Source organism: Eptatretus burgeri, chromosome 12, assembly GCF_056783735.1.
Source record: "Eptatretus burgeri isolate ZD-2024b chromosome 12, Ebu_testis_v1, whole genome shotgun sequence".
In the NCBI taxonomy this organism is placed as follows: Eukaryota; Metazoa; Chordata; class Myxini; order Myxiniformes; family Myxinidae; genus Eptatretus; species Eptatretus burgeri.
Window position 1 is genome coordinate 65435314 of NC_140972.1, and position 27909 is coordinate 65463222.

The window sequence follows — 27909 nt, forward strand, 5'->3', positions numbered from 1 at the left end:
CAGACAGACAGACAGACAGACAGACAGACAGACAGACAGACGGGCAACCGATATCAAATTAAAAAACGACTCGGGTCAACATTTGTCGACTCCCAGCTTTTTTTATGCCTCTGCAGTCGAAGGCAGCGGATGTCCGTCCGGCTGTGCATCAGCCGTGTCATGCGTGCATAACAGATTTTCATTACCACAACAATTTGTGAACCACAGAAGGGATTTCAACCAAATTTGGCACAAGTATGGACTGCGATACAAAGATGAGCTGATTTTGGGTTCAAGCAGTCAAAGAGCATGTGCCCTTTGAAATCATTTTTCAGATCACAATTCAAATTGGAAGCATCTGATGTTTTCTCTCCTCTACTTATGTCTTTTCTCTCTCAACCTTTAGTTTCTCATGTGATCTTTAATTGAGATCAAACTTTACAGTGGGTTGGCATCTAATGCAGGTAAATTCTATTTTCTAGTTTCCTCCAAAAAACAGATGAAAACTGCACAAGGAGAAGCAAAGTTGCTTGGCTTCACACCTGACATCATTGCCCCCATGAGCGAAGGAACCAAAGCAAGCGGTGAGGATTTGCAGGAAGTGAAAAAGCAAACGGGCTTCCACTGAATCCTTTTCCTCATCCTCCTCCTCCTCTTCCCCCTCCATGTCCAAGGAATCAGTGTGTGACACGTTGCACATTGCAGTGTGCGCCAAGACCGAGCCAGTCTCAAGATCCGTGTCAGCTCCTGCTTTTACCAGCTCATCTGTCAGCACCCCTTCCTCATCCTCAGCCACTGCATTACAGTAGCTCGAGTAGCTGTCATAACGCATCCTGCGCTTGGAAAAAGAGGCCCTGTGGAGATGTAAAGGTGGCAATAATGAGGCATCTGAAGAAATGGACAATAGAAGGCACAAAATAAAGTTCATACCACATTATCCCACAGGATCATCAATCAAATAATCGAAGAAGCCTTTTATGCGCAAGGTTTGGTTCTGACATCTCTTGACGAGACTCACCGTGAAACAAGCTTGAGACCATCATCGTGTGCATTTGGCACGGATGTCGCCTCGATTTGTCCTAGCGTTTGCAGTGGAACACCACAGATAGTTGCAGTATAGCTTGTGTAGCTATTGTTCCGGCGGAGCACGCGATTATGATTCGTGGAGCCATATTGGCCTCTCGGCTGTGGCTGACACTCCATGCCTTCATCTCCGAACTGCATCCTCGGGTCAGCACAGGAATCGTCACTGCGATACAACTTGGACAACAAATCGCGGTACAGCCCCGAGTCTTGGTGCACCGTGTGGTAATGGCTGTGGCCATCATTTCTAAACATGTTCCCCACATTGATTGGCAGGTCAGCTGGCTGACCTTCACCTCCTGCGAATGCATGGCAGTTGGTAAAGCCAGCAGATTTCCACCATTAGTCTGGCATGCCGATTAATTATTTATATATGCTAGGTAACATTAAAAAAAAAGGGTGCTGTATACAATTACCTTCTTCATCTATCTGCATCTCTGACTGTTGCAAGTCAGATGGTCTCGGAGTACCATGTCGACAGTCCTCCTCCCGCTCCTCAACAAGAAGTGGTGCTTTGCTGCTGGGTGCAAGTACGCTTGTCGGCAAGTCATCAACCATCAGCATGCCATTTGCCAACGGCATCTTGACATGAATACCTCCATCACCATCATCTGAGGAATTATCAGCAAACATGGGGTTCTGCACGACCTCACGTTTCATCCGCTCTGTGCTTCCATCAATGCTTGCTGGGAGCTGCTCTGCCTTCCGCTCTGTGTTAACAAGGCAAGTATGCAACAAGTGATTACATGAAGGTCAACAACAACCAAACCACAATCGTACTGCTATTTGAGTGCATGTCAGCATTGAGCTTACAACGTTTTTTTTAAAATCTTATATTATGACAACATCCATCTTTTACCAACAACAAAATCACTTCTAGAAATAACAACGGTGAATAACCTAAGAGTATATAAATTAAACATGACAGCTATTTTGTGAAAATTACACTCAATAAAGAAATGCAAAAAAAAAAAACTGAAGAAGTTGGAAAGAACTTTATGACGTTCGTACTTTCAATCTTCTTTTTCAGCCGAGGACAGATGACAAACCAGACGATGACGGCACAGATGAGTGAACAGGCAATGCTGATGAGCAATATTGCCCATAACGGAAAAACGTCAAGGCCGATCACTGTTGAGAAACCCACAGATAATCGCAAGCATCAGGGTGGCTCCTTTCAGAATCCACGAGGATTAATAAAATGACTTGTATCACAGTCTTCAATCATCTCCTAACAGAAAAACACCATACATGGTGCAAGGGATTTATGGCGCCAGTTGATGAGAACACATTGGTATGGAATGGTGAAATTATTTTAATCATTATAAACACAGTTATTCACCACCACCCCACATTTTCACATTATTGTGGATGGAAAATGCAATTTTTCTTTCATTTGTTTTTTTTTGCATACACTGTCGAGTCTCGTATGAGAACTAACACACAGAATGTACAACATGAGGAGCGGGAGACAAGAGGGGTGGGAGAGGGAAAGAAAAAGAGTGTGGAACAGAGACGTGACGAGATCTGTGGAAGGGAGAGGGATGGGGCGGGGTACACGGGGTAAACATGACGGACACTACAGGGACTTTCAGTTCCTCACACAACAGGGACTTTCAGTTCCTCACACAACAGGGACTTTCAGTTCCTCACACAACAGGGACTTTCAGTTCCTCACACAACAGGGACTTTCAGTTCCTCACACAACAGGGACTTTCAGTTCCTCACACAACAGGGACTTTCAGTTCCTTACACTACAGGGACTTTCAGTTCCTCACACAACAGGGACTTTCAGTTCCTCACACAACAGGGACTTTCAGTTCCTCACACTACAGGGACTTTCAGTTCCTCACACAACAGGGACTTTCAGTTCCTTACACTACAGGGACTTTCAGTTACTTACACGACAGGGACTTTCAGTTCCTTACATGACAAGGACTTTCAGTTCCTTATACGACAGGGACTTTCAGTTCCTTACACGACAGGGACTCTCAGTTCCTTACACTACAGGGACTTTCAGTTCCTTACACGACAGGGACTTCCAGTTCCTCACACGACAGGGACTTCCAGTTCCTTACACAACAGGGACTTTCAGTTCTTTACACAACAGGGACTTTCAGTTCCTTACACAACAAGGACTTTCAGTTCCTTATACGACAGGGACTTTCAGTTCCTTACACGAGAGGGACTTTCAGTTCCTTACACGACAAGGACTTTCAGTTCCTTATACGACAGGGACTTTCAGTTCCTTACACGAGAGGGACTTTCAGTTCCTTACACGACAGGGATTTTCAGTTCCTTACACGACAGGGACTTTCAGGAAGGAAATTGGTTGTGAAATGCATGTTACGTTTCATAGCCAATCAGGGAGCCGCAACGGTATGACAGGGCGGCCTCCACATTAATTACTCGGAAAGTTAAAATGTTGCATTCATTGGTTAACGGTGCACTCTTTTCATGTGGCACATGAAGCAAAATAAGAAAATGATTCGACTTAACAATTTTCTGTTTTCAATTGTGTTTATTTTTTCCTTTAAGAATAAAATTTGCATCTGTGATGTACTGCACGGATACAATAACAAAGGGCGCATTGTGGTTGCAGTTCAACAAGGAAAGGCAAAGACGGTTAATTACCTCCGTCACCAAAGGTGGACGGAGGTTATGTTTTCACCACTGTCTGTCTGTCTGTCTGTCTGTCTGTCTGTCTGTCTGTCTGTCTGTCTGTCTGTCTGTTTGTAAGCAAGACATCTCAAAAAGTTGTTGATTGATTCGGATGAGATTTGGTGCGCAGGTTGCGTGTGTGACACGGACGAACTGATTAGATTTTGGTGAAGGTTCGGATACCACAATTTTCTAAATGATTCTTCACCATTGAGAGATAAGGCCAAAAATGATATTTAGCACGATATCTCAAAACGTCGTGGATGGATTATGACAAAACTTGGTGGATGAGTTGGTTCGACCACAAGAACAACAGAACAAGCCTATTAGATTTTGGTTCAAATCAGCAGATCTGGCCTCCCAGTGAGATACAAAACGTAAATTGTTCAGCCTGGTAGAGGCATGTGCTCTACCGATTGCCGTTCTAGTTTTATCTTGTGTAGTTGATTCCACAAGTGCTAAAAGTGTCGGAGCACAAGAGATTCTATACCTTAATTTTGGCTTCAACATTCAAATAGGAGAGGTGTTATCATTCAGGAAATAATTAGTGACAGTGAAACCAAGTCATCAATTTTCACATGTCAACGGTCTCTTCTTTCTTCCGCCTATTCTCCAATACCGATTGCTCCGAATGTCCCTCTCTGCTCCAGGTTAGGCTTCCAAAATCCAGGCTGACTGCACACCTCAACTCTTATTCCTCGTTTCTTCCATGTAAGGAACCGCAGTTTTGTCTCACCGTGTCCTCCAGGTCTGCAATTGGACAATGCACCGCCATCTCTCGTCTTCCCCATTTGTGGCCTGTGATCTTTATTACTCCAATTAACCTTTCCTAACCCAATCATCTTACTTGCCAGTTTCAGTGTTTGCTCCCCTCCTCCTTCTCTCCACTTTTCCTGTTCATTCATTACCTTGACAATTGTCTCACTGTCAGTTGTACCTTGCTCTTCCATGAGCCTCAATCCTGAAAAGAAAAGAAAAATGCTCACAGGTGAGTTGAATGATGGAAGGTGAGGGGCCAACAAACTGACAAAAAAAAAAGAACAGAGAGGGCAGGTGGAAAAGGGATCAACAGAAAAGCAACAGAGAACTATGACTATATTTTCAATGGCCCCTTCATCCCACAACCTCTCAGCTTCCCCATCCTCAAACATCTGAGGCCTCAACATGTCAGATCTCTAAATCCAGGACGCTGCTGATAAACTGGACATCTATTTAACAGAATCCTTCCATCCACAGGAAATCCCCGACTCAGCGTCTCTACCTGGCTATTGTATCCTCCGATTCTATAGGCCTGAATCTCAGCCTGGCGGTGGAGTTGCACTTTACATCAACAGCCCAATTTCTCACTGTCGATGTCCTGATCTCACACCTTCCAACCCTCAGGAGAACCGTTGGCAGCGACTTCCCCTCCACTCCCACTTCTTGTTTGTCTGTGCGTTGAACTGTCCTCCAAACAGTGACAACTTCATTCCATCTACATCGCTCTCTCGGACATGGACCAACTTTTAACCACTCATCCCAACTCTCTTCCTAATACGTGGCGATTTCAATTGTCATCATGCAAAATGGCTGTGTTACCTCTCACCAGCCATGGTACTTTCGCAAAGGACTTCTGCGACTCCATGGGACCGACTCAATCTGGGAACTTTCCAACCTGGATTTCTCCCAATGGCAAATCCTCCCTTCCAGACTTGGTGATTAACTTTCCCACAAATGTCTCCTGCTCCTTCCTTTGCTCCAATTGGTTAATTTAATCATACGCTTGTAAGAGAGAGCCAACATCTCTCTGGCTCTTTCCAGAGAGCTGCCTCAGTACCGGCAAGTCTGGCAGTTCACTCAGGTAAATTGGCAGGGACTGCAAGCAGCTCTTTCACTCTTTTTTTTTTTCTTGTATACAGAGTCGAAGCTAGTGGAAGAGCGAGAACACAGAATGGATCAGGATGAACATAACAAAAGGAACACCAGAAAGAGAAGGGGGAAATGCCAACAGTAGGACCAAGGGAGCAATAGACGAAGACGGACGAACAAGGGATGTGGGTCATGATGAGAGGTAGGGGAGAATGCAGGGGATGGACAAGATGAATACAGAAGCAAAGTTTTTGAAGAGTGGGGGAGAAGGAGGGGGTAAGTTGTTTAACAGGTGTATAAAATATCGTAATTTTAGATTTGGGATGATATGAAATGGTGGTGAACAGTTGTCTTGAAGACATGCCTGGAGAGAAGAATGAAGTTGAAGACAATGTGGGAGTTGGTTACACAAGTGTGGGGGAGGGGAAAGAGAAACAAACGAGTGGAGGTGACCAGCGATTCTGGATTCTGGGAGTTTCACGACTGGACCACAATTTCAATGATGTTAAAGGCCTTGGTTTCCACGGCTTCAAGCTGAGCAAGGCATGAGGCTCAGGTGCCAGCCCAGAGTGGAGAGCAGTATTCCATCAAGCTGTGGATAAAAGCCTTGTAGGTGGATAGGAGCTCAGGTGTGCCAGGGAAGGACTTTGTATGATGGAGGATACCCAGTCGACAACTGGCTTTTGAGACCAACTTTGAAATGTGGCTTGCCCAAGAAAGATCATGGCTGAGAGTGAAACCCAATCGTTTGAGTGACTGAACTTCTTTGAGAGGGTTGTTGAGAAAGCAGATGAGAGGGTTTGCCAGATAGTCCTTTTGGAGAGATAGTGAGTGTGAGATTTGTCAGGATTAACAGAAATATTCCAAGTATTTAATCAGTTTGTGATTTTGTCAAGGTATGAAGAGAGGAAAGCAGATGCTGCCTATCTGAAGGAAGAGGAATGTTAAGGGAGAGGAATGTTAAGTCATCAGAGACCAAGGGAGAAACCAAGGCCTTTATGATTAATGGAATCTCTTGTGATGAAGTTGAGTCTATGGGCCTGTCATTTTCGCACTGCAGTCAGGTCGGTGGTCTCTCTGGTCTTGCACCCTCTGCTTTTTCTGTGCATTGTCTCCTCCCCCAACCCCCCCCCCCCCAGTTTCTGCAGGGCACACACTGTCCACCATCAACCCCCTTCTGGTGAAACTACCTAAATCCAGGATCACTGCTCACCGACACCAATTTGTTCCTCATTTTTCCCCCACCTGTGGAACAAACTTCCGCATTATTTTCAATCTCATTCTACCCTCCAGGTCTTCAAGACTGCTGTTCACCACCATCTCAGATCATCCCCCATACAAAACCATGATCTTTTACACCCCTGTTGATCCACCAAGCCCAACTCCATCCAAATTGCCAGTTTTTTCTTCCCAAGTTTGCTTTTGTTTCCATCTTGTCCACCCCGTGTATCCTCCCCTACCCCGCTTTCCTCCCCACTTCCCTTATTTGTCCAACTCTCCCTCTATTTTATCCTTCAACCCTGCTGTTAGTGTTTCCCTCCTCTTTCTCCTGTTCCTTTTGTTCTGTTATGCCCTAATCCATTCAGTGTGTAAGCTCTTCCACGAGTTTTGCTTTGTATACCAAAAAAACAACCTCATTTTACGTGTGAAATGTTTCTTCTTTTCCTCTACTGGACAATTATGTCAACGTACATGGACTTATTGACTCTTAAAACGGAGGTCCAGAGAGTAATGATAAATACCTGCCACAGAGTGAGAACCTCCATCAGGAGAATTTCACTCATCTTAACAAACACCAAATCTACCATACACAATGTCATTGTGAAGGGTAAGATCAGAATTTATACACACCACAACCACCAACCTTGCAAACCATGAAAAATCACCTAGAGAAGGAAAATAACTCTCGTAATGGATTGTTAAGTGATGCAGACAAGACTCTTAACACCCAAAGGTTGATGGTGAATGGGATTTCAGGTCCAGCAGTTTGTCAGACTTAGATTGCACAAATGTCATGGAAAAGCATCGACAAACGAGCTTTTCTTCATTGCGGACAATGCATGCCTTTAAATGCTGTGGTGTCACGAATGGATGTATTGGGCCTCAAAATGTGTAAAGAGTTGGTTTTGTGGAGTATTTGCAAATAGTTCAAGTCAGACGTGCAGAAATAGTGCAGGGTTTGTGACGAGTTGGAACACCATTTGTATGCTGGCCAAGAATGATCATAAAAACGGAAAGTATTACTCCAGGATTCAACAAGTAAGAAATGGCAAGGAATCCCACCTCCAAACTATATTAAAAAAAAAAAAACTTGTAGCATATGTTATAGTAAAGGTCAAGCCTGTGATTAGGGCATAGAGTGGCTTTATGTCAGTGATGTTTTGCATCATCCAGGACTTTTGATAGGATATTGCATTTTGCCATATATCTCTATTATAATACCAAGCTTGCACACTAAAAACTCTGCTCGCCATCACACGATCCCTATGAAATTGCTGTGGCACTTAGCGGACATGCCGACAATGTTTGGGAAGTCTTGGCGTTCCATAGTACCACTTGCATTTTGTACAATGCATATTTTTGTCATTCCCCGTGTACGGTCTGTCGTCTGCTACCAGCTATGTCGTACTGCTATCCCGTGCATGTGCACGGGTATCGCTAGTATCAGCATAATGTTGCAAATTTAAAGGAAGGCTTTTCTTCCCACATCTCATCTAATAAAATGATTGTCTTGTTAATAATTTGCCAACGGTACTTACACGGAGCTCCTGTGTACAAGATAGAAAAAAGGTTGATGGCAAATGTAGCTGCGTAGAATAAGGGCAAGGCTCGCAAGCCATTGGGCACAGGATCAACCTGTTAAACAAATGGAAATGGACACACGGTGAACATCACAGCCACAAATGGCTAGGAGTGACAGTCAATTTCTTGCACCTTGTTTCTTTGGGTATTTCACACTCGGTTCACTTAGCCATACACAGTTCAAAAAAAAAATCAGAAAAATAGTCAGAAACATTGAGAAAAAAAAAACAGAAAATAAAAAAGTCAGAAAAAAAGGATAGAATAAAAGTCAAAAATTAAAAATAAAAAAATATAAAAAAACGAACAAGTCAGCAAATCATCAAGCCAGAAAAAGGTCAAAAACCATTTAAAGTTTGTTTCACAGATTCCTTTATTTAAAACAATTTTTTTTTAGAAAACAAGGCAGAAAAAGTGTTTGAAAATATATTTTTAAAAAGGCAAAGAATAGAAAAAAAGGGAAAAAAAAGTCAGTAAAAAAATATCAAAATACATTAAAAAAAACATTGAAAAGGTCAGAAAGAAATAAAACTGAAATTATAGAAAAAAGAAGAAAAGAAAAAAAAAGGTCAGAAAAGTCAAAAAGGGAAAAGTTGGAAAAAATAGATAATATAATTGTCAGAAAACAGAATAAAAGTCAGCAGAACATGAACTAAAAAAGTCAAAAGTAGATGTTAAAAAGTCAGAAAAATAGTCGAATAGAAAAAAATGGAAGAAAATGTCAGGAAAAAAAAACATTGTCAGAAGAAAGCGAATTTTTTTAAAATCAAAGCCAGCAAAAATTAAGTCAAAAAGGTCTGCAAAAAAGTGAGAAAAATTTAAATAAATCAAAAGGAAAAAATTGATACACACTTGTACCAAGTTTGACTTGGATACCTTCAACCGTTCTTAAGTTATCACGGTAATGAAAACTTATCACAGATGGACGGACAACCCAAAAACATAAAGCCTCCAGTGACTTCGTCAAAGGAGGCATAAAAAGTCAAAAGAAATAAACAAAAATAAATTCAGAAAGTCAAAAATTCAGCAAGCAAAATAGAAAAAAAAAAGTCAGAAAACGACATCAGGAAAAGGACAGAAAACAAATCAGAAAAAACAACATGTAGAAAAAGAGAAAAGAAAAATTATCATAAAAAAATTCTGATAAAAATGTGAGAGAAGTCAAATATTGTAAGAAAATAAATCCAGGAATAAAATTAATCTCTGGAACAGATGAAATCTTGAAGAAAAAAAAAATATCTCCAGGAAAAAAAAGGAAAGAGTTGCAAGCATTTACAAGCTTCAAGATAAATGTTTACTTACTTTGTTGAGGATAAAGAATCGAACGAGGTAGAAGAGAAGAGCAGACAAAATTCCGGACATCAATGGAGATATGAACCATGAGGCCACTACAAAAAACAGAAATGCAGAGAATCATATTCCATTTTGAATTTTGGCTTCCACACACCAAACCTTGCACACTGCACTAGCAGTGTTCAATGATTTGTTTCACTGTAAAGCAAACAAAAACAGAGCAATAAACAGAAAATTGATGACAGAATAAGAATGCGTAAGAGGGCAGGGGGAGGGGGCTGCTCAGACTATGGATTAGAATGCTGACCCAATTATAAACTGTCATCCGGTGTTTCACAGACAGGGTAATTCATCAATGTGCGCGCAGTCCCTCGGATAGACATACTGGGTGTCCCATCTGCCGGCATTAGTTGGTAGACATTAAAGATCCCACGGTGTCCTTCCAGAAAAGTAGCTGAGCTATCGCTGGCACCATGAACAAATTTACAAATTATTTCCCTAACCTACAGGGGGAACTGCTTCAGCATCATAGGATCCCCCCACCCCCACCCCCACCCACCCCTAATGATACCATCTGCACCTGTGTGCTGTATATGAAAGAAGATGATCAACTGTGTCTTTGTGCTTTCAAAGTGTGTTGTGTGGGCAACTTGGGGAGAAGCAGCTGTACACATCATTGGAATCATTGTGAGGAGGAAGAAACCACAGCTAGGAACCAAATCTGCGAGGAAATCAAAAGCTAGGAACAAAGTCGGAAAATATTTTTGTAAATTTGAATGAAAATTTTAAATCAACCTGCAAACTCAATTTCACCTTTAAAATGTATATTCTCAAACATTGTCAAGCAAAATGATGGTCTCAACGTCCTGTTTGCTTATTTTCAGTTTCATGCGATCACGACGACATCATCAAACATAAATTGAATCTTGAAGAGCATTTCTCATGACCAGAGGTCAGGCTTATCTCAAACAACTATAATCTACTTCATCTTCCCCTATAAATACTTCAAGGGACTTGAAAAATTAGGTGAGATCGATTATTTTTACTTTGTATACATATATTATATACACATATACACAAGCATTTTACTTAGAAACTCAATATATAAATGCACTCAACAATCAGGACTAAGCAGCACAGAATTGTGCAGAATCCTGATGCCAGATAATGAGGTACAAATCATTCCATGATCAGATTATGATACATACAAAGAATGAAAGGAAGAAAATCAAATGGGGTAGATAGAAGGAAAAAAATTCTCACCAATTTTCACGAGTTGGAACCACTGGACGCTGTTCAGACCCAGCGCCACCAAGGAGAAGCCAATAGTCGCACCAACAATGCAGTGGGTCCCAGAAACGGGCAACCGGAAGAATGAGGCAATGAGCTGCCAGGCCGCAGAACCTGCATGAAAAGTATATATATATATATAAAAACAAACCCAAAACAAGAACTGTTAATTGTGTTTGAAAGTCCTTGGGGAAAGTATCAGAGCTGCAAGAGGCAATATTCCTCCTGATCAATAGGAAACCCACATGACTCTACTCGTATCGCAGCCTAACATTGGAAAATGGTATCAGCTGTCCAGCCAAATTCTCACCACACTGTTTCAGCTAGGATTGCAATTAAAGTTTATTTTTTTTATGGCTAAGGGTCACAATGTTAACCATGTTACATGATCCTCAAGTGATAGGCATTTCGGATGATAACCTGACCAAACAAATTTCAATATTGCCATTTACATTGAGCTCCAAATTGGTCACATGGTCTTACGACCTTCCTGGTCTATAAGTACCACATCGGTTCCATGACGTTCAACAAGTGACATTGTAAGCTTTTGATTCCCAAAGGAATGGCAGTGCTGGAAGGGGATACATAATATATCAGAGAGAGCACTGTGCCTTGGAGGGGATGTTAGGTTCATCACCCAACATACTTAAACTCACTAATACGATATTAAAAATCTTCCAATATGTCTGTCAAGAGCAAACTAATTGTACCAGTACCATAGCCAGATTCGAAGTTATCTTGAACTCGGGTTTGACAAGTTGGCTTCAAAGAAGACGCTCTCTGTTAAACAACAGGCGTGCTTGGCCCACGATTTTTGTCAGATCAGATCAAAGCCGAAGTTCTTTACAAAAGGAGAGGGGGGGGGAGTATGATAATGAGAGAACAAACAACCTTCATCATTACTTAATTATAACAAAATGGGTAGCCTCACGAGTAACTGAATCATTGGTTGGTGCACGATTACACATTGCTACAGTGGATTGCATAACAAATGGGCAGCCAAGCTTGCCAACAAGGTCAAGGAGAAGCTGAGCTCAACAAGATGCTGTGAAGTTTTCGTGCAAACTTCGATTTTCTTGCCTATATTGCTCAAAGTCAAAATAAAGGGTTCGGTTTTACATACGTTCTCTAAACCTTGGTGCTTGCATTTTACAAGATAGCCAGGAACAATATGTCCCTGAACATCCACCACTGAACCCCGACCTTCCGCTCCCCATGGAAATAATACGTTGAAAACGAAATGAGATCACAAGACAGCCATTCTTTCCAAATGCACCACTATGACAACTGAGTACACAAATGGAAGCGAACAGACTTGCCAAATGTTGGTAGTAAATGGGCATAAAAGTCAGTTGTGTGTGTGTGTGTGGATGTGTGCGTGCGTGCGTGTGTGTCATTGTCTGCATCACAAGTCCCATCAGTAAGTTGGTGCCAAAGGTAGATTTCATCTGTTTTAACTGTTTCCTATTAATCTGCACATTCAATAGACACCACATCACTTATTTACTAAATGACATCACTTTAGTTTTATCGAAAATGTGTTAAGTCCAAAGTCTTCCCTTGTTTGTGCTCATAATATTGAGGAGTCTCGGGACGATCTATAATAAGGACAGTATCATCAGTGAGGTGAGAGTGTACTTTGACAGAGTAGTAGGCATCATGTACTTTAATCCAAAGTACAAAATCTAGGCTCCTGGAGTAATGAGGTGATAGAGTTAAAAAAAAAAAAAGCGTCATATTGACATTGAGGCCACAGTTGCACACAACAAGCAAAGTAATGAACGAGTCGGAAAAAAAATAGCAAGAAGGTTAGCTAGGGTTAATGAGGGTAAAAAAGATCACTGATTATAGGGATAGGGGATGACATCAGATGGTGGTGCACTCACAACTTGAAGACCTGGAGGGAAGTGCCAGGTTGAACCACCTCTGTTTACGTGAATTATAAGTTCATGAGTTGACAGTGGACAAAAACGCGTAGTATGTGGGATTTGAACCTGGATTCTGAGCTTCATGAGCCATCGGTCCAGATGAGGCCACTAAACAGGTCAATCAAGTTCTTAAGATTTGCTGCAACATGAAAGGCTGATGCAAATGGTATCTGTAAACTTTATCCAATATCTTGCTGAAACAATCCCACATCCATTGTGACAACACTCAGCCGACACCTCCAAATATATCTCACTACCAAACAAAAGCTCGGCTGAATATACATCAAGTGAATTTCCTTATGGGTGTGGTGAGGGAAAAAGCTTTGGCTTAAAAACAATGTTCTCTTAAATAGGGACTGGTAAACGAGAGCAATGAAATGAGTTTGTATAGTTCAACTTTGAGCTTGACACTTAACACGACTACTCACCCTGGTGCTTGGCACACAGGGCGTTTCATCAGTGTCGTCGTCCATTGAAGGGGGTTAAAGCCGTGTGTAAAGTCTGCCAGCATTCCCTGGTGGACGTTAAATATCCCAGGGTTCATTACAAAAACAGTAAGATGCTGCATGCCGATTCCCTGGTAAGATTCAACTTGGTGCTCGAACGTGACCCGGCAAGGAGGTGGGCATCTCTGGGATTATTTTCCCATTACCAAACACCAACATGGCACAAAGTCATGGAACCGATCAGATCGATGAGTGGTAAATACAGATTTTGTGATGCATGTCAGGATGTAGTCAAGAGCAACATGGGTGAGACCATCGAGTGACAGGCGAACCAAAAGCCTTCACATTTAGAAAGATAGAAACTTTGACATCTTCTTAAATCTCCGTATTAAAAGGTCATGCAAGCCCTTGAGCTAACATCTAAACGACCATGTCTTATTAACAGACACTACAGAATGATTTTTTTTCCTGTTTAATCAATATGCAGACATCAGCTCAATCTAATTAACTAGAATCACAAACAACACAAGAACGGTACTCGGTGGAGTGCATACCTCCGCTGGAGTGAATAGTTTACATTTTGTATCCCACTGATTTTGTATCATCACAACACACCCAACCTGCTCATCAAGTTTCGTCTGAATCCATCCACAAATTTTTGAAATACAGTAGAATCTGGATAACAAATGTATGCACTTATTTTTAGATTTAGTGGAACACATATGGCCCAACGCAGGGAAGTGTGAGTCACAGTGTTTCAGGGAACCCTCATTGCAGAAAGTGATCAGTGTGCCTAAATAGTTTACTAAACAAAATTTTGGAGGAGATATTCCAAACAAGCGTTTGAAAATCTATTTAAAAAATGTATGGTCTTCCTGGTCTATATCGAGTCCTTCATGTGCTCACTCTGGGGAATTTGTAATGAAGTTGTCAATAAGGGACTGTTTTTTATTTTCACTTTTGTAAATTAATGACATTTCTTGTAGGGCTGACATAATTATTTCCATTGTTTATGCTAGTCTTGGTTCCCAGTATGACAAATAGCCCCAATATTATTTGAAAATAGAATTGGATCAGCTCGAAAAGGGTCTATCCATGTGAACTGACGGAAAACGTCGAAATTGACCATTTTCACACTAGAAGGCTCTTATTGGTGCCTGTAAATTCCCTTGAGTCCAATCCGATAGAAAATAAATATTTTTTCTAATGAAATTGCTTGAAAGTTTCTTCGAGTAATAGTAAACTTTCATGCTGGGTACCATCAGGATTAGGGAACTGATATGACTCGGCTAGCAAATTGGGTTTGGCCAGTGAAAATCTCCACCGGTCCGTCACATTTTGCATTTCAGTCAATAGTTTAGACTTTAGACGAATAACATGGCAATTAAATTGTTGTTGGTTATATACTCAAATACAATGGGAGTGATTAATCTGACCAAGTATCATTCCCATATTCCCCCTATTAGTGAAAATATAATCTGATGAAAATTTCTCCACCGGTCCGTCACATTTTCAGAAAGGTGATTTTTCTGTGTAATTCATGTTATGTTGAAAGATGAAAGAACTCCATTTAGGGCCACATGTTGACTGCGACAGGAGAGGAAGTCTGCGAGCCATGAGTGGAGATGGCCTTGGATACCATAGGAAGAGAGTTTGGTGAGTAGTGCAGGGTGCCAGACTGTGTCAAAAGCACGCAATATGTTTAGGGATACGGCTCGGATTTCATGTCCGGCATTGAGGACCTCCATCCATTGTTGGGAGAGCAGAAGCAGCATATCCAGGGTAGAGTGACCTGGTCTGAAACCAAATTGATGATCGGAAATCAAGCCATTGGAGAAGAGGAAGGATTTCATGTCTGAAGCGATGATGGATTCCATAACCTTGCTGATGATTGGGAGAAGGCTGATTGGTCTGTAGTTGCAGGGATCTGTTTTTGCACCTTTTTATGCAGGGCGGTGATGTTTGCAGATTTCCAAGCAGATGGCAGATGGCCTTGAGCAAATGAGAGGGTGAGTAGAACAGAGAGAGGGTGAGCAAGAGCAGAAGAGCAGGTTTTGAGGACATGTGGGCTGATGCCGTCTGCAGAATCTGAGTTGAGGTTTGACAGCAAGCTCTCCACCTTGTCAGGAGAAAAGGACACAGAGTCCAGGGACAGTTGGGTGCGAGTGGGTAAGGTGGGTAGAGATAGTGATGGGTTTTGGACACAAGATTTAGTTGCAAGCACCAAGTTTCGGCATTCAGATTTTTCACGTGCGGTATCAGCAGTGCGGCCATTTGAGGTAAGGGAGGGGATGGAGGGGGAACATACACCAGAAACACCAGATTAGATGCCACCAGGATTTTGAGGAGGGAGAGAGGTTTGAGAGTTCAGGCTTGAGATTAGAAAGATGTTGTTTTCTGGCTCTCCTGAGGGTAGATACACACTTGTTCCGAGCTTTGTGGAAGGAACTGAGATTGCCCTCAGTTGGGTTTGCTTTCCATGAGGAACAGGCAAGTTGTTTCAGGACAACTGCCTCGCCACAAGCTTCAGTAAACCAAGGGCGGGAGGAAGGGTAGGACAACTGAAGACGAGAGGGGATAAATCTGTGCATGAGGGAGAGCAAATTTCTTTGAAAGAATTCCCAGGATGAGTTGATGTTGGAGAAAGTAGTGATAGGAGACCAGTCTGTAAGTTTGATGGCTGCTCGGAGACCCTGCCAGTCGGCTTGAGTGAAATGTCAGACTCGACGGCGGTGAGGTGGTTCTCTGATAACAGCCAGAGAGATTTCCACTTTGACAAGGACGTGGTCAGAAGAACCGATTGGAGCGGAGGAAGAGCAGCAGATATTGTCAGGGAAATTTGTCAAAATCAGATCCAGAAGAGATGGAGTACCGTTGGTTGAGATCCGGGTCGGGAAGTTGACCGATTGTGTCAGTCACAATGAGTCGCAGAAAGCTTTTGCTGAGGTGCCATGGCAGGTGAGAGAGGTACCCACACCAAGCCAACTGGCGTGATGACAATTGAACTCGCCACATATGAGGAAGAGAGAGTTTGGATGAGAAGATAGAAGATGGTCCATGTTTTCGGATAGTGAGGTGTAGATGGAGTCATCACTGTTCGGTGGACGGTACAGTACACATATAAACATGAGGTGGGATTGGAGGGAAGCCGTAGCCAGAGGTATTCCTGGGGGTGTGGGGGAGTGAGGGCAGTGCATGGAGAGTGAGGAATAGAGTCTTTGATGAAGAGAGCAACTCCTCCACCAGGACGAGGCTCAGGTCTGTCATACCGGAGGAGGCAGTAACCGGGGAGAGATACTTGGGAGTCAGAGACATCTTGAGGGAGGAAAGTTTCTGTTCGGCAGATTATGTCTGGTTTGTCAGTGGCAACCTGTATGGAAAGATCTGAAAGGTTTGAGCGAAGGCCCCGGATATTTGAGGTCCACCCTGTTAATGAACAGGTAGGGGAGGAGGCTTTGGGTGCAGGGGGGGGGGGGAGGGGGGGGTAGGACAAGGGATGAGGGGGAGGTAAGGAGGGTTGTTGAAAGAGTGTGGGGGATTGCAGAATAGCTAGGTGAGGGGCCGAATGAGGAGGAGAAAAGGCTGTGTGGTGTTGGGAGACAGGGGGGGACAAGAGAGGGAGAAGAAGGCAGTTGAGGATTTGAGGAGGTGGAGTGAAGAGATGGAGGTGAGAGGGCAGGGGAAGGAGGGGGGAAACTTTGAGAAGGATGAGTGAGTGGGATGAAAGGTGGGACAAAGGTGAGGAGGGAATTTTTGAGAGAGGAGAGAGGGAAGCTTGGAGGGAGAAGAGTGTGAAGGTTGCTTTGAGAGGGAGGGGTGAGAGGGGTGAGGGGGGTGAGTTGGCACTGAAATTGGAAAAAAAGGAATGTTTGATGGAAAGCGAACATTCATAACAAACTGGGGTTTTAAAAAGTTTTAGGTCAGAGATGCGATTTAAGATAATTATTGATGGATGTAATAAAGGCGAATTCAGAGAATCCCAACAGCCTCACGGATAATCAACAGATAAAAATATTCATGGGTAATACGTTCCTGAAAAATGCTGTGAATATTGTGGGTCCACGAATTTTGGGGCATTGTTTTTTTTTATTGTTTGGTTATTTTATTTTATCATGGTCAAGGCTCGTGGAACAGTGATTACACAGGACAAATCAGGACACAACATAACAAAGGCAATGGCAGGAGAAAGGGGAAACACCAACAGCAGGGCAGAGGAAGAAATTAGACGGAGACAGACAAACAAGGGATGCAGATAACGATGAGGGGTAAGGGAAAACAGAAAGGGTGGACAATATGGATACATAAGCAAAATTGTGTTTGACCAGTTTGCGATTTTGTCAAGGTCTGAGCAAAGGGAAGAGGCTGCTGCCTGTCTGTTAGAAGGATGAGGGATGTCAGAGAGTGGACTGGAGTCATCAGTAAAGAGATAAAGAGAATTTTCTAGAGTCAGTGAGATCATTGATGAAGATTAGGAATAATATGGGGCCGAGAACACTGCCTTAGTGTACTTCAGCCTTGACAGGGAGAGGATATGAAAGGGTTCTGTTGAGAGCCACACGTTGTCTCTGAGAGTGGAGGAAGTCAGTAATCAAAGAGTTGAGCTGGCCTTGGATTCCAGAGGCAGACAGTTTGGAGAGCAAGACAGGATGCCAGACTGTATCAAAAGCTTGAGATATGTCCAGAGAGACGGCCCTGATCTCATTTCTGATATTGAGGGCCTCCACCCATTGTTGGGAGAGTTGAAGCAGCATGTCCTAGGTAGAGTGACCAGGTGTGAATCCGAATTGATGATCTGAGATGAGGCTGTCGGAAAAAAGGAATTATTTTATGTCAACTGTGATGATGGATTCCATGACCTTGCTGATGATTGGAAATACAGCAAGCTAATTGAGCTGTAGTTAAGGGGATCTGTTTTTGCATATTTTTGATGCAATGCGGTGATGTTGGCTGATTTCCAATTTCCCAGGTGGAAATAGGAGACCAGTCCTGAAGTGTTAAAAAAAAAATTAAAAAAAGCGAATGTTGAAACAGGTCACACTTTATGACCTATGAATGGCCAGGAACTGATTCACAGAGCTTCCCCCTTGTCTGAATGCTGTCTGTTCCTCTGGGATGGAAGGCTCAACTCGTGATGAGATATGGCTTAGTAGAAGATTCTCAAACAACTTGTATGATATGCAGATTAAAAATATTGTTAAGTAGCTTGAAGCATCATAAGAGGCATGTTCAAAAAGTATCCAACCTTAATTTTTTGTGCGTAAGCAAATGAAGCTAGGGAGGCGTGGTTTGGTGCACGTATGTAGGCGATCCTAATCTGTATGCGTGAATATTTTTCCGCCTGCAGAAGCTGTCAGTCGCCGACAGACCGCCGATGAGTGAGGAAGTGTAAGTGAGCGCCGTCGGATTTTCGCTTTTGACAAAATGACGGATCACTGTGGTCTCATCGCCAGTGATCAATGTGTTGATGAAGTTAGGATCGCTGTTCACAGTCTCCAGCATGTCCTGTGCGATCTCCAAACGGAGTTGCTTCTGCTCAATCGTTAGCAGCTTTGGCACGAACTTCGCTGAGATTCTCCTTAAGCCCAAATCCTCAGTCACAATGGAATGAACGGATCCAATGCTGACGCCCGCCTCGTCCGCAAGTTCTCTGATCGTGATTTGACGATCCTGCATCAGCAGGGTCCTCACTTGGTCAATGACGATCTCATTTCGGGATGTTGAGGGCCCACCAGAACGTGCTTCACTTTCCACTGATGTGCGACCATCTTTGAAGCGGTTGTACCACTCTATTATCTGTGTGGTGCCCATTGCTTCGTTCCCGAAGGCCTGTTGAATCTTACGGATCGTTTCCGCTTGGGAATCGCCAAGCTTTACACAAATTTGATGCAGTAGCGTTGTTCAAGTTTTTCCGTCATTTTGTCAAAAACGAAAATCCAACGGCGCTCACTTACACTTCCTCACTCATCGGCGGTCTGTCGGCGACTGACAGCTTCTGCAGGCGGAAAAATATTCACGCATACGGATTAGGATCGCCTACATACGTGCATCAAACCACGCCTCCCTAGCTTCATTTGTTTACGCACGAAAAATTAAGGTTGGATACTTTTTGAACACACCTTGTATTGCAGCTTCCCTGGCTTTAGTATGGTGATAACCTTAGCTTCTCACCACATTGAAGGATGGTGCCAGACTGATGGATAAAGAAGGAAAGAAGAAGGAAGTGCACCAAGCTTCACCATTAGGCAGTAGATTATTTTGGAATTTTGGGTATTTATCATCTTGCCAGCTGCTTTACCAGACTTTGGTGATTTGAGTGCCTCCTCTACTTCATGAAGGGTGTTGCCAAGCTAGGAGTAGTAGGCAGTGTGGCCATGGTAGCAGAAAGTTCCTTGCACACCTTGGTCCTATATTTCTTGGATGTAACACCATTAGAATTCTGGAGGAGCTTTGTTGCTACATATTCGTAGTGATTTGTGGTGGGCAATGTTGGCATGGCTGCTACAGGTAAAACGATAAAACACAACTGAGTACAGTAGGGTAAAAGGAGAAATCGGAGCACTCATTAACAAAATGATAGTAATGCGTAATAAAGACAGAAGAACTATTTTGGTGTTAAACTTTGTATTCAAACCAATTTACAATTATACTATTCTGTTTGTATCTTAAAAACAAATTTATCACTTGTAAATACACTTCCATCAACCAGCCCCACAATTTTATGGCATCTGCCAGTGGCTCATTCAAAAACTTGAAGTCAGAGATGGAGAAACCAAACAGATTGTATAGCCTGGCTCTACGATTGTTTCAACAGCTCAAATCTCACCTAATGTAGTACTGGCTTTGTGAAGAATGAATCAATGTAGTATTTGGGGGAGGGGTGGGAGAAAATCCAAATCTTTTTATGACCAGACTTTTTGCTTAGTTTAGTTCTTGTTCAAGTGATCCAAGGATCATATCTTGGTGATTAATTAACTTACTACACGAGCGATTTACAATGCCTGGCAGACAAGTAATGTGGACAGCTTTACTTTGCAACGATGTGCACGCCATGCTAATAAGTCAGTTCCCAAATTAAGAATTGGCCGAGAGAAGCAGGGAAGCTGGAAACAGAGCACATCTCAAAAGATCATTCAGATCCAGGATTTTATGGAGTCGGAATACAATGACGGCCGAGAGAAACATGAATACGGCAAGTTTCCTCTGCTGAAGCTTCACGAGCAAAGCCGGATTCTGCGACATGAGGTATCAATTACATTGGTGTAATCGTGAGGAATTTGGATGTTCAAGGTGGAAAACTTCCAAAAAATTGAAATCGAGTTTTAAGTTTTTTTTTTGTATACCTTGTCGAGGCTCGTGTGAGAGCGAACACACAACGCACAGCAAGGGGGGCATGAGACAAGAGGGGAGGGAGTGGGAAGGACAAAACAATGGGGAACAGAGACATTAGGAGATCTGTGGAAGGGAGAGGGATGGGGCGGGGAACACGGGGAATAGAAGATGGATATCACAGGGACTTTCAGGAAGGAAAGCAGGGAATTTGAAGGAGGTGGGTTTGGGGTGGATTAACGGGGGTAAAAATGATCGATGATTTGGATGGGGGATGATAAGAGGTGGTGGTGAACAGCTGTTTTGAAAGCCTGGAGGGAAGAATGGGATTGAATAGAGTGAGGGAGTTTATTCCAAAGGCGGGGGAAAGAGGAATGAAAGAGTGAAGGTGAGCAGTGATTCGTGATTTTTTTAGTTTTACCAGAAGAGGGTTGTTGGCGGACCTTGAGCGCGCTGTGGAAATGTGGTGGGGACAAATCGCAGAGAGAGCAGGGGGGCGAGGCTGGAGAGGAGATAGTAGAAGACAGAAAGACCACCGACCAACCTGCGGTGGGTGATTGAGTGAGAGGCCCAAAGACTCAGCCTCATTGCGGGATATGCCGATGATCCGAAATGCCTTGGTTTCCACAGCGTGAAGCCGAGAAAGGTGGGAGGCAGGAGCACCAGCCCAGAGGGGAGAGGAGTACTCCATCAGGCTGCGGACGAAAGCTTTGTAAGTGGCCAGGAGCTCAGGTGGGCCGAGGAAAGACTTTGCACGATGAAGGATTCCCAATCGGCGACTGGCTTTGGAGGCGAGGTTTGAAATGTGGCTTTCCTAGGAAGGGTCATGGCAGATAGTGAGACCCAGAAGCTTGAGAGAAAGGACTTCTTCCAGAGGATTGTTAAGAAAGTGGATGGGGGGGGGAGGGGTTTCTAAACGGTCCTTTCGGAGAGACATAGTGAGAGTGTGAGGTTTGTCAGGATTGAAAGACATGTTCCACATGTTGGACCAGTTTGTGATTTTATCCAGATTTGCAGTGAGCGAAGAAGCTGCTGCTTGCCGGTCTGAGGTATGACAGATGGTACAGCAGAGGGTGGAGTCATCAGCAAGTAGATATAGAGGATTTTCCAGAGTCGGAGAGATCATTGATGAAAACCAGACAAAGAACAGGGCCCAGAACGCTACCTTGAGGAACTCCAGCCTGGACAGGAAGAGGGGATGAAAGAACTCCATTTAGGGCCACATGTTGACTGCGACAGGAGAGGAAGTCTGCGAGCCATGAGTGGAGATGGCCTTGGATACCATAGGAAGAGAGTTTGGTGAGCAGGGCAGGGTGCCAGACCATGTAAAAAGCACGTGATATGCCCAGGGATACGGCTCGGATTTCCTGTCTGGTATTGAGGACCTCCATCCATTGTTGGGAGAGCAGAAGCAACAAATCCAGGGTAGAGTGACCTGGTCTGAAAAGAAATTGATGATCGGAAATCAAGCCATTGGAGAAGAGGAAGGATTTAATGTCTGAAGCGATGATGGATTCCATCACCTTGCTGATGATTGGGAGAAGGCTGATTGGTCTGTAGTTGCAGGGATCTGTTTTTGCACCTTTTTTATGCAGGGCAGTAATGTTTGCTGATTTCCAAGCAGATGGCAGATGACCTTGAGCAAATGAGAGGGAGAATAGAACAGAGAGAGGGTGAGCAAGAGCAGAAGAGCAGGCTTTTAGGACTGATGGGCTGATGCCGTCTGGACCGGTTGCAGAATCTGACTCGAGGTTTGACAGCAAGCTCTCCACCTTGTCAGGAGAAGAGGACACAGAGTCCAGGGACAGTTGGGTGCGACTGGGTAAGGTGGGTAGAGAAAGTGATGGGTTTTGGACACAAGATTTAGCTGCAAACACCGAGTTTAGGAATTCAGCATTTTCACGTGCGGTATCAGCAGTGTGGCCATTTGAGATAAGGGAGGCGATGGAGGGGGAACATACACCAGAAACAGATTTGATTAGATGCCACCAGGATTTTGAGGAGGGAGAGAGGTTTGAGAGTTCAGACTTGAGATGAGAAAGATGTTGTTTTCTGGCTCTCCTGAGGGTAGATACACACTTGTTCCGAGCTTTGTGGAAAGAACTGAGATTGCCCTCAGTTGGGTTTGCTTTCCATGAGGCAAAGGCAAGTTGTTTCAGGACAACTGCCTCACCACAAGCTTCAGTGAACCATGGGTGGGAGGAAGGGTAGGACAACTGAAGAGGAGAGGGGATAAATCTGTGCATGAGGGAGAGCAAGTTTCTTTGAAAGAATTCTCAGGATGAGTTGATGTTTGAGAAAGTAGTGATAGGAGACCAGTCTGTAAGTTTGATGGCTGCTTGGAGACCCTGCCAGTCAGCTTGAGTGAAATACCAGACTCGACGGCGGTGAGGTGGTTCTCTGGTAACAGCCAGAGAGATGTCCACTTTGACAAGGACGTCGTCAGAAGAACCGATTGGAGCGAAGGAAGAACGGCAGATATTATCAGGGAAATTTGTCAAACTCAGATCCAGAAGAGATGGAGTACCATTGGTTGAGATCCGGGTCGGGAAGTTGACAGATTGAGACAGTCCCAATGAATCGCAGAAAGCTTTTGCTGAAGTGCCATGGCAGGTGAGAGAGGTACCCACACCTAGCCAACTGGCATGATGACAATTGAAGTCGCCACATATGAGGAAGAGAGAGTTTGGATGAGAAGATAGAAGTTGGTCCATGTTTTCGGATAGTGAGGTGTAGATGGAGTCATCAGTGTTAGGTGGACGGTACAGTACACATATAAACATGAGGTGGGAGTGGAGGGGAAACCGTAGCCAGAGGTATTCCTGGGGGTGTGGGTGAGTGAGGGCAGTGCATGGAGAGTGAGGAATAGAGTTTTTGATGAAGAGAGCAACTCCTCCACCAGGACGAGGCTCAGGTCTGTCATACCGGAGGAGGGAGTAACCAGGGAGAGATACTTGGGAGTCAGACACGTCTTGGGGGAGGAAAGTTTCTGTTAGGCAGATTATGTCTGGTTTGTCAGTGAAAACCTGTATGGAAAGATCTGAAAGGTTTGAGCGAAGGCCCCGGATTTTTGAGGTCCACACTTTTAATGAAGAGGGAGGGGAGGAGGCTTTGGGTGCAGGGGGCGGGAGGGGAGGGGGAGGGTAGGACAAGGGATGAGGGGGGGGGGGAAGGGGGGTTGTGGAAAGGGTGTGGGGGATTGCAGAATAGCTAGGGGAGGGGGCCGGATGAGGAGGAGAAAAGACTGTTGTGCTGAGGGAGAGGGGGGGGACAAGAGAGGGGGAAGAAGGCAGTTGAGGATTTGAGAAGGTGGAGTGAAGAGATGGAGGTGAGAGGGCAGTGGAAGGAGGCAGCTTTGGGGATGAGTGGGGGGGCAACTTTGAGAAGGATGAGTGAGGAGGTGAATGGTGAGAGAAAGGTGAGGGGGGAGTTTTTGAGAGAGGTGAGAGGGAGGCTTGGAGGGAGAAGAGTGGGATGGTTGGTTTGAGAGGGAGGGGTGAGAGGGGTGAGTTGGCACTGAAATTGGAAAAAAAGAATGTTTGATGGAAAGCGAACATTCACAGCAAATTGGGGTTTTTTTAATTTTAGGTCAGAGATGCGATTGAACACATTTATTGATTGATGCAATAAAGGCGAATTCAGAGAATGGAGAGAAGAAACGCTGTAACAGTTGGATTTTTTAGACAAGGTATGAAGGAGAGGTCGAATTGAGAGCAGTCTGTTTAAAAAAGTAGAAGAGTAGTGCATTATGATACAGTAAAGAGTACCACACGTGTGAAAGAGGAAAATGAAGCATTATAAGAGATCGTTTTTATTATTATCATTATTGTTATTATATTATTATTGTTTGAGAGAGTTCAACAGATTAGGTCATGGAAGTTGTTGTAAAAAAAATCGTGAGGTGAATGGTGAAATTGGATCGGTAAACAGATCACTTGGTTATATTATGGGAGAAGCACTTGGATATGGGAGGTGTATCGTCAAAAGTGAAATTATTTATTTTAAAGAAGGATTGCGTAACATTCGGAAAAGGGAAGGTTGAAGTAAAATCATGGAAGTGTGTGGTGAATTTGGAACGGTAAACGCAGTGTGAAGCTGCTGGGTCAATGAAAAGTACCAGGAAGAGTAGAGAGAGACACGTGGTGACAGGAGGTGGAGAGATCGAAAGGATACAAGGAAGATTATTATTTTTTGATGTATTTTTGAAGAACAGGTAAGATTCAAGAATGGAAGGTTGGAGATCGGAAGAAATCGTGAAGGTAATGGCGATAGAGGGTCAGCTCAGTAGAATAAAGATGGTGTGCCGGCAGGAGGAAGAAGAGGAGGATGACGAAGAAGAAGAAGAAGAAGAAGAAGAAGAAGAAGAATCGAGACTTGTGAGTGTGCAAGGAGAAAGGTAGTTTTTTATTATTTTTTTATTTAAGACAAGAAATAGAGTGTTTAGTTGGGAGGGATGAGGGATGTTGGGAAAGTGGGGAAGATATTAATTGAAGGTAATGGGGAGAAAATACAAATAAACACGATCGTACACCAAGGGGAACGATTGGTAGGCCTCAAGCACTCGGTAAGACAATGTCGAAGAAAACTCACAAAATAGCACGATTTTTGAAACAAAACCGAACTAGGAACACATAGTAACATGCACGTGAGAAAATAAACAGTTAAAACGGGACAGATAACGACCGCAAACTTGACTTTGAGATTGTCAGCAGAGAGCCCTGAAGGAGACCTGACAACGCTCCAAACCCAGAACCGGAAGTTGATTCATAATGCAACATTTTATTTCTGGTGACCTTTTGCAAACATCAGATTACATCGCATGAATTAAAGAGCTTTTTGCATGAGAAATTATTCCAGTGTTACAGGAATTAGATGATGATGTTGCAGCACATATATCATTTTTGGCCCCATCACTTTAAAAATTCTCATACCCAGATTCAGATCTGGATCTTCACCAAAATTGAATTAGTTGGGTGCTCGTCACATATCCAACCTGTCCACCAAGTTTAATTTGAATCCATCTGTAACTTTTTGAGATATATATATATATATCTATCTCCATCTCCATCTCCATCTCCATCTCCATCTCCAATCTCTATCTCTATCTCGTGCAGCCTGTGGCTGCTGGTTGCATCATTGGTTGGGACGCGGCTATGCCGCTGATGCAGTGTCCCCCTTACCAGTACACTGGTACTCATTTTGCTGACCTCGGAAGGATGACAGGCTGAGTCAACCTCCTGGTGTATTCATTCAGCGGCCAACGGGGCTTGAACTTGGGACCCTAGGATCCCAAGCCACCACCCTAACCACTAAGCCAACACCAGGCTTAGATATCCTGCTCACAAACAGACACACAGCCAAATAATAGGTGAAAACAACCTCTGTCCACCTTCGGTTGCGGAGGTAAAAACGGCAGAGATTATGACCACTCCTCATCCCCTCATCTTTCTTCCCCCTCCCTCGTCCCCAACACTCCCCCCTTTCTTCTTCCAGTCTCCCTTGTTTCTCCTCTGCCTCGTATATTTTATCCTCAATTTAACCCCTCTTCCACCTCCCACAATTTTCATATGTAATACGTAGAATCATCGACTTTTTCTCCCATTCTGCTTCTATGTTCCTCAACTCTCTTTTCCACACTATCCCTTTCAATTAACCTCATTACTTCTCCAAAAGTTTCTTTTTGGTTGAGTCCCTCCCTCACTTCCCTTACATTGCCTCCAAATTTTATCCAAATGTGGGTCACCTCCCCCAGGCATATACCGTGGCCTACAAAAGTGTTCACCCCATCCCAACCATGCTGCATTTAGATGAATTGTGAAATATGTAGAGACAATTTTTCCAAATGAACTTTTTTAATCATAACTGAAGAGATAAAACTAAACACTTATTGTTGAAGGAAGTTACAAATCAAAATTCACTGGTTGTATAAGTATTCAGCCCCTGAGGTCAGTACTTGGTGGAAACACCATTTGCAGCAATGACTGCTCTGAGTGTTTGTGGGTTGGCCTCTACCAGCTTTGCACAGTGAGATGGTGAAATCTTTGTCCATTCTTCACGTGAACATTGCTCTAGTTCTGCCAAGTTTGATGGAGATAAACGATGGACTGCAGTCTTCAAGTTTAACCATACATGTTGAATTGGGTTCAAGACAGGACTTTGACTGGGCCACTCAAAAACATTTATTTTCTTGTTATTCAGCCACTCCAGTGTGGCTTTAGTTTTGTGCTTTGGATCAGTGTCCTGTTGAAATGTGAATCTCCTACCCAGTTTCGGATTCATGGCCGACTCAAGCAGGTTTTCATCAAGGATTCTCCTGTACTTTGCACCGTCCATTGGCCCTTCCAGCCTGACAAGCTTGCCAATCCCTGCTGATGAAAAGCAGCCCCACAACATGATGCTGCCACCACCATGCTTGACAGCGGGGATTTGTGAAGAGAACGGGATATTGTTGATTGAAAGATCTGCAAGTCTGCAATGGGGGTCATTGTTCATCAAAGTCATTGTTGGATTTACAGTTACATCCCAAACCAGTTTCCTGCCTGCTCGGCTGCTGAGTTTGGATGGATGACCTGATCTGGGTAGAGTCTGGATGGTATGATACATCTTCCACTTCTTAATGATGGATTTCATTGTACGCAAAGAGATAATGAATGACTTTGAAATCTTCATATGACCATCTCCTGAATGGTGCTTCTCCACCACTTTATGTCTGACTTATTTGTGGTGTGGTGGTTTCCCACAGGGGAGGTGTATACGTCGAGTGCTGTAGTAAGGTAAGCTGTGGTTTACCACTCTTTGCTTTTAGCTACAGCCGCCGGATAGCTCTGTGAGCGAAAAGAAGGCCGAGTGTGTAAGTCCTTCCTCCCAGTACATAACCTCTACCCTCGCCAAGACATCCAGAGTACATCCTCGTGGTACACCATGATAACATTGCTCTTGAGGGCACTGGCTAAATGTCTGGAGGATCTCAGAGTGAGTTGGTACCCTCGAGGTGTAGTGTGGATGGTTCTCAGATGTGAGGACATGCTTTTGCACTCACCAACCCAACTAGGGCAGGTGGAGCTCTTTAGCCTTGGTAAGCAGTCCACAGAGGAGAAGGAAACTGATTGCAAATCCTCCTGCTTCCTTGTAGGGTATGACATTTTAGACAAAGACTAGCTCGACAGCTGATACTGTGGTGGCATCAGGAAGGGCATCAACCACAAAAACATGCCTCAAATATGCCTTTTGGCAAAATGGGGACCCAAGTTGTGTTT

At 43.7% G+C, this 27909-nt stretch overlaps 1 protein-coding gene across 8 annotated transcripts in view; it reads right to left on the reverse strand.

The window, feature by feature from the left end:
* Positions 1-27909, reverse strand: part of LOC147015783 (sodium-dependent phosphate transporter 2-like) — a 105442-nt gene that overhangs the window by 11129 nt on the left and 66404 nt on the right. For all 8 annotated transcript variants that reach the window (XR_015049855.1, XM_085848294.1, XM_085848297.1 and 5 more), the window contains exons 3-9: positions 10927-11067; positions 9673-9758; positions 8331-8427; positions 2074-2193; positions 1479-1772; positions 998-1361; positions 522-833 (exon numbers count right to left, since the gene is read on the reverse strand). Coding sequence is in view for 7 of the 8 variants with exons in the window: in XM_085848294.1 (XP_085704420.1) it covers positions 522-833; positions 998-1361; positions 1479-1772; positions 2074-2193; positions 8331-8427; positions 9673-9758; positions 10927-11067 (1414 nt within the window). In the remaining variant the exon portion in view is untranslated. The remainder of the gene's footprint in view (positions 1-521; positions 834-997; positions 1362-1478; positions 1773-2073; positions 2194-8330; positions 8428-9672; positions 9759-10926; positions 11068-27909) is intronic.